Source organism: Gymnogyps californianus, chromosome 2, assembly GCF_018139145.2.
Source record: "Gymnogyps californianus isolate 813 chromosome 2, ASM1813914v2, whole genome shotgun sequence".
Classification (NCBI taxonomy): domain Eukaryota; kingdom Metazoa; phylum Chordata; class Aves; order Accipitriformes; family Cathartidae; genus Gymnogyps; species Gymnogyps californianus.
In genome coordinates, this window is record NC_059472.1 from 9,735,998 (window position 1) to 9,756,087 (window position 20,090).

Sequence of the window (20,090 nt, forward strand, 5' to 3'; positions counted from 1 at the left end):
GAGTCAGCTATTTTTATCTCAAATAGCAATGTGTTTTCTCATGTACAGAGTGATGCCATAACCCATTGCCTGGGCACTGGCAAATTGATAAATGCAATCTACAATATTTGTTTTGCAAACAAAAAAACTTCATCAACTGTGATCTACATTAAAAACCAAGCAAGTTACCTCAGTCCTGTCTTTTAGAAAGCTTATAGGAGTAATGTCTGCTTCTGTATGGCTTGACAAAAATAGCTACCGTAACTGAAGAAACATATTTTAAACCAAATTAAACGTATGTATGTCACAGAAGTATTTTAGGAAGAATATGTACACAGTATGATTTATTGCCTTGCTTTACATTTCAGGTTTGCCTAGCATTCTTGGTAGAACAGATTATTCTTTAATGACCATTAACCATGTGTTGGGTTTGTGTAGTGGGGGAGGGGTTACAGGGGTGGCTCTTTTGAGAAGCTGCTAGAAGCTTCCCTGGCTCCAAATGTGAACCTACCTCTGGCCAAGGCCGAGCCCATCAGCAATGGTGGTAGTGCCTCTGTGATAACATATTTAAGAAGGGGAAAAGATTGCTGAGGTAGAGAGTAAAAAGGGAGAGAGTAAAAAGGTGGAGGAAGATGGAGGAAGAAGAGGAGCTACACTAAAAAGAGAAGGAGAGGAAGAAGAAGATGGAAGAAGAAGAAGAGGAGCTACAGTGAGGAAAGGAGTGGGATGTGAGAGAAACAACCATGCAGAAGCTGAGGTCAGCAAAGAAGGAGGGGGAGGAGGTGCACCAGAGCAGAGATTCCTCTGCAGCCCGTGGTGAGAGGGCAGGCTGTCCCCCTGCAGCCCATGGAGGTTAACAGTGGAGCAGAGATTCCCTTGCAGCCCATGAAGGACCCCACGCCGGAGCAGGTGTCTGGGCTCGGAGAAGGCCGTGACTCTGTGGGAGAGCCCACGCTGGAGCAGTTTGCAGAGACCTGCAGCCCATGGAAAGGACTTGAGTTGGAGAAAATCATCAAGGACTGTCTCCCGTGGGAGGGACCTGATGGTGGAGCAGGGGAAGAGTGTGAGGAGTCCTCCCCCCGAGGAGGAAGCAGCAGCAGAGACAATGTTGGACGAACTGACCGCAACCCCCATTCCCATCCCCCTGTACCACTTGGGCGGAGGAGGTAGAGGTATCGGGAGCAAAACTGAGCCTGGGAAGAAAGAAGGGACAAGGGGAAGGTGTGTTTTTAAGATATGGTTCTATTTCTTATCATCCTACTCTGATTTGGTTGTTAACAAATTAAATTGGTTTATTTTTCCCCCAAATTGAGGCTGTTTTGCCTGTGACCATAATTGGGGAATGATCCCTCCCTGTCCTTGTCTTGACCCAGGAGCTTTTTGTTGTATTTTCCCCTCCCCATCCCACTGAGGGGGAGGAGTAAGTGAGCGGTTGCGTGGTGCTTTGTTGCCGGTGGGGCTTAAACCACAACGAACCATATTTTCTAATCATTCCATAAACTGTATTTAACCAATAGAGATTTTGTATAGAAGGACTAGACCCAATGAAGGAGTTAAGAACAAGGAATGCATTTACATCTAAAAGTGTAATCCAGAGAATTCTCCCTTACTCGCCACTTAACCCTGAAGGCACTTCCCTGCCTGGTTTTAATATTTTATAGGAACTGAAAATTTTACTTCTTTAAATGCCCAGAGGTTTGTCCCTTCTCTGTGGTTTGTCATACATCTCCTACTTAAACCTTCTAGAAATCTTTCTGTCACAGTCCTAAACTCATAAATCTTCATGGAGAACACTGAATGTGCCTACATAGGAGTAGGTATCCCAAAAATGTGGGTGAGTTTATTTTAAAGAAACAGTAATAAATATACCAGTTTGTCTAACATAGCCAACAATTTCTTGCCCAGAAATTTGCGAAGTTTGGGATGAAAGAACTACTCTGTCTGCAAAACTTCATCATCAGGACAGTCACCTCTCAAGTGAATGTCCTAGTCACTAAATACAAGACTCTAGGCTCCTTCATGCATTCTCTTTCCTACTCCGTGAATTTGCTTTTCTCTTCTACACGTCATTGACTAGACTAATCCAGTTGTCTAGATCAATCCTCTGAAAGGCAGAAGACACAGGGAAGAATCACTGCAGAAATTGAACAGATTTGACTACAAAGATTAGAGTGATCTAACCATGACTAATTAAAATTTATTAAAAAGAAAGACATTTTGATTGTGTTCCTTGTTTGTAGCTTCTGAGACCTGGATGTCATGATACCTGCCTGATGTCCTGACTACAGAGATGCCCAAAAGCCCTAGAGAGGAACAGAAGCTCTACATGGTTTTTGGTGTTTCTGTCCAACCCAAGGAGATGAACTGTCCCTCTGCACTTTATAGGAAACCAAGAGTCCTCACTCAGGGTTCTGGACTCCCGTGGAGGGGCCAGCTGCCTAAAATATAAGGGCCTAAATCTTGTGTTGAACTTAACCTTTGCCTTTGGAAAATTTTGGAAGTGGACATTGACTAGTCCATGAGCCAAATTTTAGGGACTTGTGATTTACATGGACCTATCAACCGACCCAACTGATATTGTACGAAGCTTTCACACCTGGCAAAGGTGTATCTTTTGGAAAAATGACCGGTCTTCATCTGAAGGTCCCAGGAGATGGAGAAATACTTGTGTATCTTGGGAGTCTATTCCAGTGCCTTAACACTCTCACTGTTAATTCAGTATGGCTCATTTCTCATTTAATTTTTTCTGACTTTGAATTACATCCATTGATTCTTGCTATGACCTATTTTTCCTAGACAAAAGAACCATCTTGTAGCCACTGATTTTCTCTGGGAATACATTTGTGTGCTTTGATCAAGCCACTTTTCAGGTTTCCTTTTGATAAAAGAAACAGACCAAGCTCATTGCAAGGCTTTTTCTCTGTAAGATTTATTCCTTCAAATAATTTTTGGGACTAGTTTTCTGGACCGTCTCCAATCTTTCAGAATCTCTTTTAAGGCATAGGTACTAGCACTGAAAGCAGTGTTCCTGGACTAACCTTCACTAGTGTGGTGGAGGCAAATCATCGCTATTCCTCCTGTTCTCTCTTTTCTTGATCACTGTCCAAAGATCATGTTTCTGAACATACAGTGATGACAATATTGTACTGAAACATATTATTTTGGTTTTTTATGGTCTTGCTGTCTTGTTATGACCACCATGCCTGCATGGTAATTGATCATTCTACCAGTCTTATTCCTTCTGCAAATGTTATTAACAATGGTTTCATACTTGCTTGTAAATCCTTGACAGGCCTTTTGGAAAGTGATCCTTTCAAGACTTCCCTAGAAGGATCTTCCACTAAGGAGGATTACACATTCACATCTAGATTTCAGATCTATCACTTAACTGGTTCTTAATCAGCTTAACTAGAGTTATCATAACTCTTTAAAATAGACACTGTTACTCAAACTCGGGTTTTGCTAAGAATCATCATCAAAGCAAAGAGGTCGATTGCAGAAAGCTTGAGGCAGATTCTTTCGATTTTAAGGAAAATCCTTATAAATCCTTATTTACTTCTAAATAAAAGTAGTGTTTTATAATCCCATATAAAGGGTTGTTAGATCTGCTCTATTGTCTCATATAAATCATACAATATTAAAGAAGACACTGTTTCACAGCTTACTGAAGAATGTAATTTAGCTTAGTTTCTTGTTTCTCTTATTCAGCCTTCCTTTTTCTTGTGCAATGCAGAAGCAATGAGAGCTCTGAGGTTTTTTAAATCTTCAGTCAGTTACATTAAGTATTATGGCATATGCTGATGCATAAAATTAATAACAAATTCCATAATACCTGTATCATTACCACAGAACACTTTGAATAAAAATTAGAACTCAGTTCAATATTTCTTATAAGAAATGCAATATGTTATGTACAGCTACTTCCCCTTTCTAATCACTTTATGATATTTGTAGAAGATTTATAGTTATTAAAGAGAAAAGTGAGTTAGAAAGGAAGAAAAATAAGTTGGCATAAAACAGAACTGAAGAAAATATTTCCCTATATATCCATCTACTGAAAGGCCTAAACAGAAGCTTAATTAATATTAATGTTTTCCTTAGGCAAATTTTGAGGAGCGAAGGGAAATAAGATGACATTCGGTAAGATACTTAAGCCTAAAAAAGGTCCTGCTGTGATAAAATAATAGTTATTTTTGACGTTTGTTTTTCCTCTGCCCTCTCTGCAGTGCTAGATGTCAGCTGATACTATGATTTAAAATGTTTGTCATATTTCTAAATGTATCTACACTGTGTGTAGATTCAGTTTCAGATATGACAAAGAGGAAAGAGTAAAACCCTAAATAGACATCTGTAAGCTTTGTCGCAACAGCAGCTGAGATGTAGCCCAACATCACTGAAACCTAAAGATAAAATCAAGCTATAGCATTTTAGTTTAGACACCTACATAAAGAGGAACACACAGACAGTCTTAGATTTGAGTTTGGACCCATCTTTAATATGAAGCATTAATCCTGAAACAGAAATCTTCTCCTGAAAGATTAAAATCCATGGGTTTCATATAAAAATAAAATGACTGGCCTGTAAGATACTTCATCTCTTTGCAGTCGCATCAGCTCTCATACGATAAACCAGAATAACAGTGCTTCTTACTCAGAGGAACTGTAGATGTTGAATGGAAAATTCACACTTTAATATGAGGCTTTTTTCTATTTATGTCACTAGCCTGGTGTTAGCGGGAGAGTTATTTATGTAATGTGCATCACAGGTTGCTTTTGCTTATTAAAGAACTGATGATTTTTTTTTTTTTTTCCTAAGAGAGGCCGTCTTTTTATGTAACCTTGGTTAAATTCTCTCTTGGGAGATTGCAGACAACCTGCCAAAAATTCCTGCAACAATGTAATACCAGTCTTACTTGTGACTAGTGTTTCCAGGGGTGGAAACCAGCCTAACTAGCAGGCTCCACAAGAATGCATCATCCTATAGCCCCAGTACAATACCTGCACCAGCTGGTATCAGAGAGGGAAGAGTGGAGGGCATTAAAGGCTCTTTTGTCTCCTCAATAAAGACACTCCTGTTGCAGTGCTTTACTGTTCCCAGCCACATTTAACCTCTGAGCTGGCAGCACTTTGTTCTTTTGTGAAATGATCTTCAAGCACATAACCTGCAGGAGTCTAGAGACTCCCTAAAAAAACCTGTCCTTTTAAACATATATGCCAGTAAATAAAGGTGTGAATTTCTTCATGCGTATATGTTTGGGGTACTGTATTAAGAAGCAAAGTTAACTGGATTATGAGTGTACATATGTGATATTTAGTTAATTATAAGGACATTGTATGAATTTATAGTAATGGGAGGGAGTGAATGCTCTTTTTGCAGTGCTTAATTCTGGGGTGTTTTCCCTCCTCACCACTGTCAATAATTCATTGTCTAATACTAGTGAATAAATAACACTATTAAACAATGCTCTTACTAAAGTTATAGCATTTCAGATGCTAAAGAGCCAAGTAAATAATCAAAAGACCCGAACAGTCAAATAAAACCTCAGTCCACAAAACACTTCTAGAAGTGATAGTCTACAGGCATTTTATGAAATAAGTCAGATGAAAATGACAGATTAAATAAAATTTCAGTTTCAAAATTTCTCGGTGATTTAGGAACTAAGAGTTACGTAAATCCAAACCTAAAAAAAACCCCCCACTTTGTTGACTGAATTGGGATTTGAAAGAAATTTAGGCTTCACAAGTATATTTTTGAGAAATGTCCACCTCACCCTTTATTTATCTATCTGCAGTCCTAGAAATTCCTAAGGGGTATAATTTCCATGCAGAATTGCTCCTGCCTTACCAGGAAAGAAACACACCATGAATCTTTCTAAGAGGGATTTCTGTGCCTAAAACCACTTATGGCATAATCTACTAATTAACACTAGCTGGCAAGGATGGTTACTCACCAGACACAACAGCCACAGCTGTTTTTCTTCCATAGTATGGCAAGGGACAGAAGTGTTGATATAATATATTAGAAAACTCATGCAGGAACGTGCTTCAGTTCCTTCTGCAGCATGAGAGACCCCAAATCCGTATTTTCTGTCAGCCTGGAGAAGTCCTAAGCACCCCACAATAGGCTATTCTAAAAAAAGAAAGCATTCCTTACATGATCTGTTAAACTATGTAAAAAGAATTTAATACAGGGCTATATTTAAGTATTGCCTGGTCCAGGCAGAGGATGAAAGATTGCCAGCATTTTTTCCTTTATGTGTGTAAAAAATAGAAACAGTCCTTGCAACCGTGACCCAAACCTTGTCCTCCTTTCTGCCTGCATCACCGAACTCGAGAACTTCCCTCCATCTGGCTCTGTCAAGGTCCCAGCTTTGTTTTCCAAAGCAACAGAGCTGCAATAGGAGGAATTTGGATGGACCTCTCTCTCCAGCCCACCCCAAAACAGCCTGCTGATTAAGAGCTTTGGCCTAGACCCCATTCGTGCTGAGAAAGGCCTTTTATCTAGGTTTCCTATACCTTTGGCAAATGCTTCAGGAACTGAGCTATTGTACACAAAGGCCAAGTCCCTGCCTCCTCCCACTCTGGCCGCCTTTTAAAAGGAGATTTACATGTATGATCTCTTTGTTCTGCAGTTCAGCCTCCGTAATTTCTCATCCGCAATGTTCTAAATTTTTAGCTTGAAATTATAAAAATTGCGAATGTGGACTTTTCTGTGGGCTGTTCACTAGCCTATGGGATTCCCTTCAAAAGTAGGTGAAGTGACTAATTCACCACAGGCAGAACTGAAAAAGTGGCGTAACTTATAAAACATAATCACTTTTTCCCCCTCGTCAGAAATTTAGCCCAAGGAAACAAGACATATTAATGAAGTTTCTGACTGTGTCTTTCAGTAACTTGATATTTGAGCAACTCATTTCTTCAGCTCCACCTTATGCCAATTTGCTTTGCTTCCTTTCCAGTCACTAAGGGTGTATTTAATAAGCTTAAACATAAATCATTCACACGTATGAGGTAATTATTTATGAAAAATCTGCATATTTTCTTTTGCTCTGGATTAAGGTGATTTGGAAAAAGATTTCTTATCAATTGCCACTGAATTAATCTAGAATTATTATTATTAATAGTTGGGTGTATGAGTCTGCTCAATATCCCTAGGCAAAATTTCTACTGATTTCAATTGATCTTGGCAGAATCAGGCCCCTTAATCTTTCACTTGTAGCAAACAAGAAGCTGCAAATAAGGGGAAAAAAAAAACCCTATTTGTGACATGCTGAGAAATTAATTGATACTTTCAGTAAATAGCATTAATGAGTGAGTATGGGGAGGGGTGTGAGGCTGATGGATACTGATGTGAATGTCTGTATAATATCAGCTGTCATTTACATGTCCAAGACAACTTCTGGAATTGCTTATGGGAAGGGAAAGAGGAATAGAATAAAATAAAGAGAAGATCATAATAGCCTCACAACAGTGTAAGGATTTAACACTGTAGTGTAATATCTGCTGCATCAAAGTTCCTGTATGGCCATTTTCTCTTCTTTAAATAATTTACTGATTTTACAGTTTCTTCATACATGTCTATATTTTTCATTCATTTTCATTTAATATCAACTTGCAACTCTGAGATACCATTGCAGTGAGATGGTTTTAGGAAGTGGGCTTTAGCTCTAGAGTGTGTGGAAAATCTTGAATGCTATTATTATCATTTTATACCACTGAAAAGTAGGTAGGCCCTTACAAAACTCAGTCTCCTATTTATAACTACAGCATGGCTACCCACATTAGCCATGAATCTATCCTTAATGTACAAATACAACCAGCCTGACAAAGCATCTAGTCTGAACTGTAGATGTGATTAAACTACAGAGGGAATCTCAGGAGACCACACAGTCCTTCTCTGCCAAAGGCAGATGCCATTAGCCCTCTGTCCTTCCTGGCAGTTCTTGAATTATCTTCTTCTAGCAGAAACATTTCCAGTGATAAAAAATCCATAGTTTACTTTTGAAATAGGTATGATGGGAATAATAAGGGAAGAATGAAAAGGGTAAAGACAATATAGTCAGACTGTAACACAGTTCATGTTTTAACAGTCATAATGATTTGACTAACAGGAAAAATAAGAAAGACAAGGAGTCATTGAAGTGCTCCTTGTGGCTTCTTGTGCCAAGAGAGACTTCCTGCCTGGCCCTTGCACCACTCCAGAGGGACATACGTCTTATGTCATGTCTGTTAGTCCTGTGTGGGTGCCTTACATACCCAGGGGTCTTACTGATGCACTGTAAGCTTATGTGTAGACAACTGAACTGAAGCCCAGCCAACTGCTTTAGCTGTGAGCTGAATCGGTCCCTAGGCTTCACTGACTGCCTTGCCTGGCTCTCCTTTGACTATAATGGCAGCCTTAACTGCTGGCTGACATATGGACACCTATATATAGTCATCTCCGTTTGGATATCTCACTCTGTAGATGACTTCCTGAGCTTTGGCAAATGAGTGTAGAGGTGATGTATCATGGCAAGAAAAAGCATGCGTTCATGTGCAGCTGAACGGATTTTCTGTGTCACATACATGCACTCACATTTGCATACATCAAACCCTCATTAGCAGGTCTTGTTATGCATTAAGATTCTTCCTTCTTATTCTTATAAAAATCACAAATTTTTGAAGTGGTCTGCCTTGTTCTGATTTTCAGCAAATGAGGAGACATGCAGCCAGGTGACAGAGGTCTCATCTGTCTTTAACGGAATCAGCACTTCAGCCAGTTTAAATGAGTCATTAAGAACCAAACAGCTGAGTTTTTTTTCTATTGCAGACTATGTTCTCAAACTGTGCTGAATTAGATGCTCACTGTGGTGGGTTGACCCTGGCTAGATGCCAGGTGCCCACCAAAGCCGCTCTATCACTCCCCCTCCTCAGCTGGACAAGGGAGAGAAAATATAATGAAAGGCTTGTGAGTTGAGATAAGGGCAGGGAGATCACTCAGCAATTACCGTCATGGGCAAAACAGACTCGACTTGGGGAAATTAGCTTAATTTATTACCAATCAAATCAGAGCAGGATAATGAGAAATAAAACCAAATCTTAAAACATCTTCCCCCTATCCTTCCCTTCTTCCTGGGCTTAACTTTACTCCTTATTTTCTCTACCTCCTCCCCCCGTGAGCGGCACAGGGGGACGGGAAATGGGGGTTGCGGTCAGTTCATCACATGTTGTTTCTGCCGCTCCTTCCTCCTCAGGGGGAGGAGGACTCACACTCTTCCCCTGCTCCAGCGTGGGGTCCCTCCCATGGCAGACAGTCCTCCATGAACTTCTCCAACATGAGTCCTTCCCACAGGCTACAGTTCTTCACAAACTGCTCCAGCGTGGGTCCTTTACACAGGGTGCAGTCCTTCAGGAACAGACTGCTCCAGTGTGGGTCCCCCGTGGGGTCACAAGTCCTGCCAGCAAACCTGCTTCAGCATGGGCTCCTCTCTCCACGGGGCCACAGGTCCTGCCAGGAGCCTGCTCCAGCGCAGGGTCCCCCATGGAGTCACAGCCTCCTTCAGGCGCATCCACCTGCTCCGGCATGGGGTCCTCCACAGGCTGCAGGTGGATATCTGCTCCACCGTGGACCTCTATGGGCTGCAGAGGGACAGCCTGCCTCACCATGGTCTTCACCACGGGCTGCAGGGGAATCTCTGCTGCGGCTCCTGGAGCACCTCCTCCCCCTCCTTCTTCCCTGACCTTGGTGTCTGCAGAGTTGTTTCTCTCACATATTCTCACTCCTCTCTCCGGCTGCAATTGCACAGGTTTTTTCTCCCCTTCTTAAATACGTTATCTCAGAGGCGCTACCACCATCACTGATGGGCTCGGCCTTGGCCAGCGGCGGTCCATCTTGGAGCCGGCTGGCATTGGCTCTATCGGACATAGGGGAAGTTTCTAGCAGCTTCTCACAGAAGCCACCCCTGTAGCCCCCCCACTACCAAAACCTTGCCATGTAAACCCAATACAGTCACTTAATAGGGGATTCCCACATCGTCAGATAAGCAGGTACTACAGGTGCAAGACTGCATGATAAATGTTGCATGTAAAAATGTAATTATAATACTAAAATATGATACTACTCGAGATATGTCTTTTTATCTTTCTTTCCTGGAAATTGACTGGGTTTCCCCTTTTTTTTCTCTATTATACTATGAGGTTATCGTTGTAATGTATTTGTAGTGGGTCTGAATGGAGTTAAAGTGCTGCCTTTTGCTTTACTCCACCTCAAAGCGATATGACATTATAAATGCTCCTTTTACTTTGTAGATGTAAAAGCAAATGTCAATTAGAATATGAATCAATTGAATGGCATTATTAGAAAAGCCAAAGAACTTTAGCGTCTGTGTTTTATAATATCTTTATCTCTTTGCATTTTATCTAACCAGGGAACACAGAGAGGAGCTTAAGGAAGCCCACTAATAGTTTGACATGCACTGATTTATGCCACTGAGTCCTCACTACTTGTTGATTAATGTTTCGTAGTTTCACTCCATAGAAAAAAAATGAGGTGGAAAGTGCAGTAAAATCAAATCTCTAGTTCTTTTCATTGAGGAGGAAACATGTAAAAAATTGTTTTGGTGGATTTTAGGATGTACAATTTCAGTTGCAACCATATGAAAAATACCCAGTGTTCACTTGTGTGGGTCTACAGAGGGGCTGAAGAGAAGGGAACAAGGAAAGAGGAGAGTTACATATGAATTTTGACATTTTAGAAGCCTGACTTCAGTCTTGAATTTCCTTGTGAATCTTGGGCAGCTAGGCATTGCACTTTGAGAGCCAGCAATGGTATTAGCTGGAGACTTCGCCAAAGCTTCAAACACAGTCAGCTCCTACTGATGGCTTAAGAAGATTTCAGGGTGAGTCAGCTTACTTTGGCCCTGTGCCCAGTGCAGATTTTACACTCCCTGGCATGCTTAAAGCTTCAGCTGACTTCTGCAAAAGCTTTGGGTACAAGTGTGTGGGTTCCCTGTGCCACTCTAGGATTTGTAAAGACTTGTCTGAGGTTGACTACAAAGCTTCATTCTTCCTAGGCAAAATCTTGAATAATAACCTGGAGTCCCATTCACTTGGCCAGTACTCAATTCCTGAGGCACAGTCAGCATTCACATTTGTTCCTATATCCTACTTAAAGTTGTCTCTTCCCCAGTGGGTTTAGTGTATCCCCACTCCTTTGATTAATGCAGCCTCCACCACAGGTTGCCAGAGAGAAAGAAAAGAGAAAAGCTGAAATAAATACCACAGGCCAAATTTTGCTATCATCTAATAAATCAGTTTTACAAATCATTATCCTACTCCGTAGTAATGACTGGTCTTCATTTTAATGTTCTTTCATTTGAGCCTTTACTGATTGAGTGCTAATACTGCACTTTTTATTTCAATGATTCTCCATCATGAAAACACTTCCCTGACTCAACTTGTAATACTGTCTGTCCCTAGACACTTGCAGCTCTGTCCTCAAATTATTATGGTCTCTGTTCCTGTGCGTTGATTGTCTCCTGTGCATGCCAAGCCAGCAGAATACGTTGGGCAAGTTTACAGCTAACCTTGAGCTCACTTGTTTTACTTGTTCGGGTACTGCAAAAGTTTCAGCAACTCAGATATTTCTGCTTACTAGAAAAGGATCTGCTAAAATAATGATCCAATCACACAGTAATATGCTGTTTCAGTATATAAGGATACTGTTAATATGTATTTAAGAAATGAAATTCAGTATTTGCTCCTAGGGTAAAGGATGTCTCTAGCTAGATGCCAAATAAACGTCATTTCTCCACAGCTCAAGTCTAATGCAAGACACCTTCTTTGATATCCTTGGCATGCAGATGCTTGATCAGCTCCTGTAGCTATTGGGAACGCTAGAGTGTGACAGTGGAAACTTTAGGTGGGAAGGAATTATCAGTGGGAAGAAAGAGGTTTTTCATTTCTTTCAGTGTCAAGAGGGGGCAGAAAGGATGCCCTGGAGGAATATAGTCTAAAATGGGTTATTCATTATCTCAGCTGGCATTTCTGAATCCTTGGCCTAGCTTCCAGCCTAACTTTGATGAAACCTTTCTCACCATCAGCAAGGACATCTCTGACTAGCATAACACACAAATCACTACATCCTTTTTTTACTGAAAATGTAAAGGTACTTTACTTCAAAAGTGAAATATAACAAGATTGTACTAATCACAAGCAGGAAACGTCCAGCAACAAGTTTTTAAATTTTTTTCTCAGTACTTTTTTCAACCACTTTCACATTCACCTTAAAATTATGAAAAAATAACTGCAAATCTTTTCTTTCTCTTTGACACATTTACGCATAGGAACATCATTGTCTCAGAATAAAGATCCTGGGGGACTGTTACTACTGTGTGTCGGGGCTCCCAGAACCTCGCCAGGACCATGCACACTGCTGTGTTGAAATGGGGCTCAGCATGATCAAAACTATCAGGTAATGCTTTTTTTTCCCCTCTTCTTCTTCTTGTTTCATTGTTTCTGACAGTGTCCTGAACTTCTTATCTGAGAATGCCATTACTAGATAAGTAATTCCTATGGTGGTTCAGAGACCTCAGGATTATCACTGTGAAAAGGGCAGGACTTTTTCGATCCATGTAATGCGTGGGAACAGATACTAAATGCATTTTATTAACCTGTGCTGCTTCAGAGCATGTAACACAATAGCTGTGTGTGCACTGTGAGTCACAGGTTTCACGGTTCTTAACAGTTCTCGCTTCGTACTGTTGTCATTTTTAAGAGGAGGTTGAGGAGGAGGAGGAGACTGAATTGCTTCCTATAATCCCTTTAATAAAATAAAAGAATAATATAAACACTAAATAGACAGCTGTGGTAATACTTTAGTTTGGAAACTAGCTCATAGACAAAGTCATAAGCACTAAGATTTGCCAGATGAGCAAATTTTACTTGTTAAATTAGGTTGTGCTTAAATCCACAAGCACTGGAAGTGTTTTAATTAAGGGATGTGTTCCCATCATGTAAATATAGTTGTGCTGCTGATAGATTATTGTATTTTGATGCAATTAGTATTAATAATAACAATGTTTCAGCAGTCCATGTACAGAGCTAGTCCAATGATTTACCATGACAGTGGCCGACAGTCTAATGCTCCAAGAGGTTTTCTCCATCTTTTTTATCCTCTTTATCAACGTTGCTGAGTTCCCCTTCTCCAAAGCCTTCTTCTGTTGTTGTCTTCCCTAAAACAGTGTTGTCTAACCTGAGCACTCTCCTCTTTCCATGGATGTTTTGCTGTCCAATTTCTTTGTCTGCTTCTTTTCCAGACTGCTTTGCCCCTTTAGTCTGAGTGTGTCTCATTAAGTACCTCAGACAGTTAATGTGTACTGCAGCTACATTACTGAGATCTTAATAGAGAAAGAATTTGACAAAAATTAATTAATAGAAAATGTAACAGAATAATGATTATGCAACAATGACCTCTAAGAAGGTTGGATTCAATTATAACAGACTAAATGTTGCACAAAGTAATCAATATTTTGCTTCTGGAATCCCCACAGTAAAAGTGAAACATAAATTAGAGAATACAGAGATGAAAAATTCTACCAGCATTGTTAAAAATTCTTGGAGACACACATCAAATCATTTGCATTTGCTTGGTAATACCATCTGCAGCAAACCCATTGTAAGTCATTTTTCTTCTAAGTTAGTAAATTTCTCTGAATCTCCTTACACATGTGGAAGTCTTTAACCCACCGGTGTCCTTTTATGAACCGTGTCTCAAACGCAGTAATCTGGTAGAAATGGTACTGTATTTTTAGTATCTTAAATGACAGTCAGATTCAGTGGGAGCTGGGAAACCAAAGTGCATTAGGATTTGGGTCATCCCAGGCTAATTCAGTTCAGATAGCCTCCAATTTATTTGATAATCCCAGTATCTGAATTTCTGACCATTCAATGAGCATGATTTTTTCCCCAGGCTTTTCTGTTCAGAGTATAGGAGTCTTAATGCATAATGCTCGTATAATTCACAGGAAGGACCAATCCTTCCATGGGATATTACAAATACTTCAGTCCACATTTCTGAGAGAATTTGGAGTTATCTGCAGTCTATTAATTAGAACTTAAATTAGTAGATAACTCTCACAGTTAAAATGAAAAAAACTCCCTTCTTTAGAAAACTGAGTTTCTACTATATTGGTCACTGCAGAATTTGATCAGATCTAAAACCTGCTAGAAATGATATTTTGATGACTATAAAATTTTTTAATCTTCATCTGAAGATTTCACAAAATAAATATTTTGTATGTCCAAAATAATAGGGAGATGATCCAAGATATGAGAAACCTTCATTCAGAATTCACAGTTACACTGAAGTTATATAGATGAACTCAAAGCCTTCTTGCAAGTCAGAGGATGTTTGCAGGAAACTTCCAAAAATTTCACTACTTATAAAGCTTACTTGAACAGCTGTTTCTTCTCCCTCTTGCAGAGTTATATCTTAGCTTTTAAATCTTAGTTATATTTTAGCTCAAGCACTTAGCCTGGCTTAAGAATTAGACATTAAAACAAAAAACAGGATTTATGCTACAACATCCCACATATAACTGGGATTTAGGCACCTAAATGATGGAGAGCAATCCAGGTACTTTTATAACTCCTGATTCTTATGCCAGTTTAAGTTCTTTATGAAATTAATATAGGAAGAAGTTTTAAATTAGGCAGATCAGATTTTCCCCTGCAGGTTCTCCAAGATTCCTGTTCTCTTCATTGACAACAGATAGTTGGTAACATTGCAAGGATCAGTACCAACACTTCTGGTGAGGCAGCGCCCAAAAATCTACCATGTCAGGGTACCATTACCAAATGTTCCTTCTGGTCTTCTTGATGACTGCATGGTCAGCAGGAATTGAACAAGAATGTCAAATCTATTCATCAAGCAATCATGGCGTTTTCATTGCGTGTTAGTGAAATTCCAAAACCATGCTGGAGTGCCAGATGGATGGGATTATGGACAGTATATGTGATAAAATTCAAGATGGGTATATCTACTTGCTGACAGTCAAATATGGAACATGAGCTTAAGACCTAACAATAAAATGAGATTAGATCTGGTGAGACAATCGTTCCCTCAAATATATGAAAATGGATGTAAAATAGATGCGAGAAAGATACAGTACATAAAAGTAACTCTAAACTGAGATAATTTCTAAATATCACATTATGCTTGAAAAAGAGAGTAGCATGCTTGTTCATTGGGGTTTTCCATTCTTTGGGTTGGGCTGTGAGGAGAGCAGTAGCTACATAAAGCATAGTGAGGAAAGTTCAGAGGGAAAGAGAGGTAAAGAAGAAAGGAGAGGAAGCATGAAAGAAAGTGGAAGTAGAGGAAGAACTGTGAAGAGAGGTGAAGGAAATAATCTTAAAGAAGAGAGAGTACTTCCAAAGTATAAATTATAGAGCATAGTCTATCAATGTCAAGACCAAGATGAGAATAATGAATCTTGGTCTGATGGCCTCATTTTAAAAAGCTTGTTAAACATTTTTGTAAGGGTGCAGGGAAAAGTCACAAAAATAATTTGTGAAGCAGAAGTGCTTTTAAAATAAGAGAATTGTGAAGCTTGATCTGTTTAGCTGAGCAAAAAAAAGGATTGACAAGTTGTCTAGTAGCAGCACATAAAAAATTTTATAGGCAGAAAAGATTAGATTTAAAAATGGGCGATGGTATTACTAAGAGAAACGATGGCTTTTGTGTTCCTCAGTGTTTTCAAATCAAACTGAATTTATTCCTAGAGTAAATACTTCCATCAGGCACAAGTTACTGGAATACAAACAAGCATGAATGGGCAAAATGTACCAGCCTGTGTGGCACAGGGTATCGAGGTGGACAATATAACTGTCCCTTCTGCTCTCCAGCTTGGGACACAGTGGCAACGTAAGTGATAGGAGCGCTTTCTAGGGGTTGAAGGCTGGTGCTTTCATCACCACCTTCTCAAATGTCCTTATTCCTAAAATCCCTGTGACTGGAAAGAGAGGAGGGAGGGAGCTTGTGTGAGACCCAGCTCCTCAAGGACTCACTCACATGGTATAATGATGGAAATCCCACAACAATCCACGCAACAGTGGAAATAAGTGAAACAAACCTTTATGCTGATATATTTGTTTGGTAAATCAAGGAGTTCTGAGTGGTTTCATCTCTTGGATTACTTCCTACTAAAATACCAGATGAAAGAGTAATTATTATGACAGAAAAGATAGTCCCAGCATACAATGTAAGCTAAACTCGAGAAATTAGATAACAGCTTGTCGTCACTAAAAGTCTGTAATTAACTACTAATATTAACATCAGTTCCTGAGAGAGGGAAAAAAGAGAAAACTAAACAAAAAAACCTACAAAAAAACCCCAAACAAACAAACAAAAACAACCAAAAAAGCCCCAAAACACCACAACTATTTCAGATGATCTCACTGACTGAACTGGCAGGTTTCCTGCCTTTAGCACGAAAAACTGCTTTTAACTTCATCTGTTGGGTATTAAAAAAAAACATTAAGTGATCAATGCTTGTTAAAGAAGTTACTCAGGCAGTGAAACGGCCAGGAATTGCTTTCATATTCCATGATTAATAAATCATTATTTAATTATATAATTATATAATAATGTAATTGATCCAGTTCTGGATTCCTTCCACAGATTTTTTCTTCTATAATGTACAAGGCTCAGCCTACGATGGAATGAGCCCTGATTCACAGAAGACAGAATAATGCTTCAGAAAACAAAAACCTGTTGCTTACCTTCATTTCTGTGTGGTGATGGATAGGGCCATTGCAGGATATTCACAAGTTCAGCCAGCACATTTCAGACAGGCCACAGAGTGAATAGGTTTCACACTGGGACTTGATCACATCGTCACCTCCATGTGTCCATTTCAGCCACTGACTGCGAATGAACAGAGCGTCAGGACAGTAGATCTTTCCCTGGTTTTGCTGTTGGGTGACTATATGAATTGAACTGGGTAGAGATTAATAGGTTCGTGTACCTCTGAGACCTCTTGTCTTCGAATGTGCCACCAAATACAATCAAAGCTATATTGGCAAGATGGCATAGGAGTGTATATAATTATATAGCTTTTTATAACATAGTTTTCAAATGAAAAAGCAGACTTGTGATAATAGTGTTTGTGGTCCTTTGTGCTATATTAGTTTCCTGCCACTCAGAGCAGATAAACATAAGAAACAGGAATACAGCAGTGGTTTAACTCTGTCCATGTTGCTATAGTATCCGTCTGAACTCAGAGCAAGTCAGTTATATTAATGATAAGTCTGACAATATGAAACTTCTCCAGATAATAGTTTCTGCTGACATTGGAATTCAGCTCTAATTCCAAGGTAAACTCACCCTGGAGCTATTTTAAACTGGCTTCTTGGGATAATATCTACCTTAAATTACAAATTCAATGCTGTGTAAAGTCCATCTACAAAGTGTTACTTCCTGTGAGTCGTATTACCTGAGCTGTATTCTTTGAACTGTTCAGTAGTTTAGCACATTCTGTTACCTAGCTTTTTAAAAATAATGGATATCTCCTTTGCAAGCATGACACAGTTCCCAGAGTCACACCGAAAAGAGCACTTTCTTCAGTTCACCTACTACCCTCTCAAGTCAGCACCAAAAAGCATTTGAGTTCTTTTAGGAAAATTCCACAAGTCTGTTGAGTCCAACCAAAAAGTTCTCTGTGTAATTGAACCTTAGGATCATAGGACAGTTCAGCTTGCAGGGGACATCAAGAGATCACTAGTCCAACCTTCTGCTCAAAGCAGGGTCAGCTAAGACCCTTATTTACTTCAACCAGAATACATAGACTGTCCTATTACATCTGCATGAGGATAATAGTGGCTATGTCTTGATGGGTAAATTAAATAGCCCCAGGGAATGTTAGCTGTCACCAAGAAAAAGTGGCACAAACTGGCCAACTCCATTCTTCTCAATTCTTTTTGCTTCCAAAACCAGACAGCTGCATTCCAATTGTCTACTGGAAATGGTCTTCGTCACATGCAAACTGCTGAACCTGGGAAGAGGTTGTGAGAGACCTAGTTGACAAGGAAAAAAACACTCTGGGGCTGTTTTAAGTATCTCAAAGCACAAACAGAACCTTGCACAGTTAAACTGGTCAGCACAGATGTAGCCAGCGTGTCACTGTCTGAACCTGCAAGGTGTGAATTCCAGGGCATTCAGATTTTTGGCAGCTACAGAAAAGGTTGAAAAGCAGATTTCTGACTTTTGGCTCACCTTCTACATGCATATAGGAAAGCCTCTGATTAACAGCACAAAAATCACATACCCATCAAAGAATGTTAGCCAGAAGGAAACACCAAGGTCCAATTAAAATCAATGAAATTTTTATCGCTGACTTGACCGAAATGAGATGCATGGCATGAATAGCATAAATCACAGTTGCTTCATCCTGGATAAGATATCAGACAGCTTGTGAGGTAAACAGGGCTGCTTTATAGGTCATCAATAATGGAGCTTCATGCCTGTGTTTTGTCAAAGTATTTGCAGAGAGCCTGTAAAGCAGTTGAAGTAAATACTTTTTTTTTTAATTAGAAGCTTCATTGATAGTTGAATAAATTTAAGAGACAGAAGAACTAAAAGATGTGGAAACCTGAGCTTATGCAAAATGAACAGTCTTCATTTTTCCAGTATCTAGTACATGCTATTATTTATGAGAAGTTTTTTCTGAATAAATGAGAACTACCCTTATTGATGAAGATGATCCAGGGTTCGATGATCCTTAACAGTGTGGCTGTTAGGGAGTTGGATTTGAGCATGATGAAGTCCCTTCTCTACATAATTCAGAAATCTGTTTCACCCTACATTGTTCCAAATTTTAAAGAAAAGAATAATTCCATGGCTTTTTACATACTAATCAATCATCTCACTTTTAAACTACAACCATTTATTCTTTATTCAATTTAAAACCTTACAACAAAAGTTTAGTGAAAACTAACGTCTCCACAAACAAGTTTTCAATGGCTCTGCTCTCAGTCTTGTGTTGCAAATAATAAAGCAATGGGAGCAAGACTAGATTGCTGTTGTGCTTTGATTCATGTTCTGGACAGGGCCTGTTTAAATATATCTCAGACTGCCTGTGGCTCGATTCAATCAGGTCCCCTCATGCAATTAGTTTCCTACCTATCAACATAAGAGCACATTGCTGTGAAGGGCGAGTAAGAGGAGAATGTGAAGATAGGGCCCTGCAGGCGCACCAGCACCACAGCAGACAGAAAAACAGAACAACCCTCAGTCAAAGGATGCAGGCAAGTAGCCAAATCCGCACTGACTACAGATGAAGAGCTGAGATCAAATACCACCTGAGCAGCACACAGGAAGAAGTTGCTGGGAGGCTGTGAAAGACAACAGATAAGGCAAGGGGGATAGGACCTTGATTAGAGTCTGCAGTGTCATGCAGGAGGCGGTGCAGACAGCACAGCTATGTGAAGTTTTGAACCAATGCAGAAGTCCTATGTGGTTGATTGAGGATGCCGAAGACTTTTCAGACCATCACCACATTTTTATGACAAAGGAAAAGTTAAAATCCAGCAATCCTTAATGAATACTCTGGAAACAGAGGGATGCATTGCTCAGTTGCACCATCATTTGTACCTGGTCTCTCCAATGAGATCTGTGTGTGTTAGTTCCCCTATAGGGTACAAATACAAGACTGTAATTTATAGGATTTAAAATTAATAGAATAGAATAGAATAGAATAAAATAGAATAGAATAGACTATTTCAGTTGGAAGGGACCTACAACGATCATCTAGTCCAACTGCTTGACCACTTCAGGGCTCACTAAAAGTTAAAGCATGTTGTTAAGGGCATTGTCCAAATGCCTCTGAAACACTGACAGGCTTGGGGCATCGACCACCTCTCCAGGAAGCTTGTTCCAGGGTTTGACCACCCTCTTGGTAAAGAAATGCTTCCTAATGTCCAGTCTAAACCTCCCCTGGCGCAGCTTTGAACCATTGCCACGTGTCATGTCACTGGATCCCAGGGAGAAGAGATCAGCACCTCCCTCTCTGCTTCCCCTCCTCAGGAAGCTGTAGAGAGCAATGAGGTCACCCCTCAGCCTCCTTTTCTCCAAACTAG

At 39.8% G+C, this 20,090-nt stretch overlaps 1 protein-coding gene across 1 annotated transcript in view; it reads left to right on the forward strand.

The window, feature by feature from the left end:
• Positions 1–20,090, forward strand: part of ADCY8 (adenylate cyclase 8) — a 132,667-nt gene that overhangs the window by 56,378 nt on the left and 56,199 nt on the right. Inside the window, 1 exon segment of the mRNA XM_050892925.1 lies at positions 12,302–12,429. Within this exon segment, the coding sequence (XP_050748882.1) occupies positions 12,302–12,429 (128 nt within the window).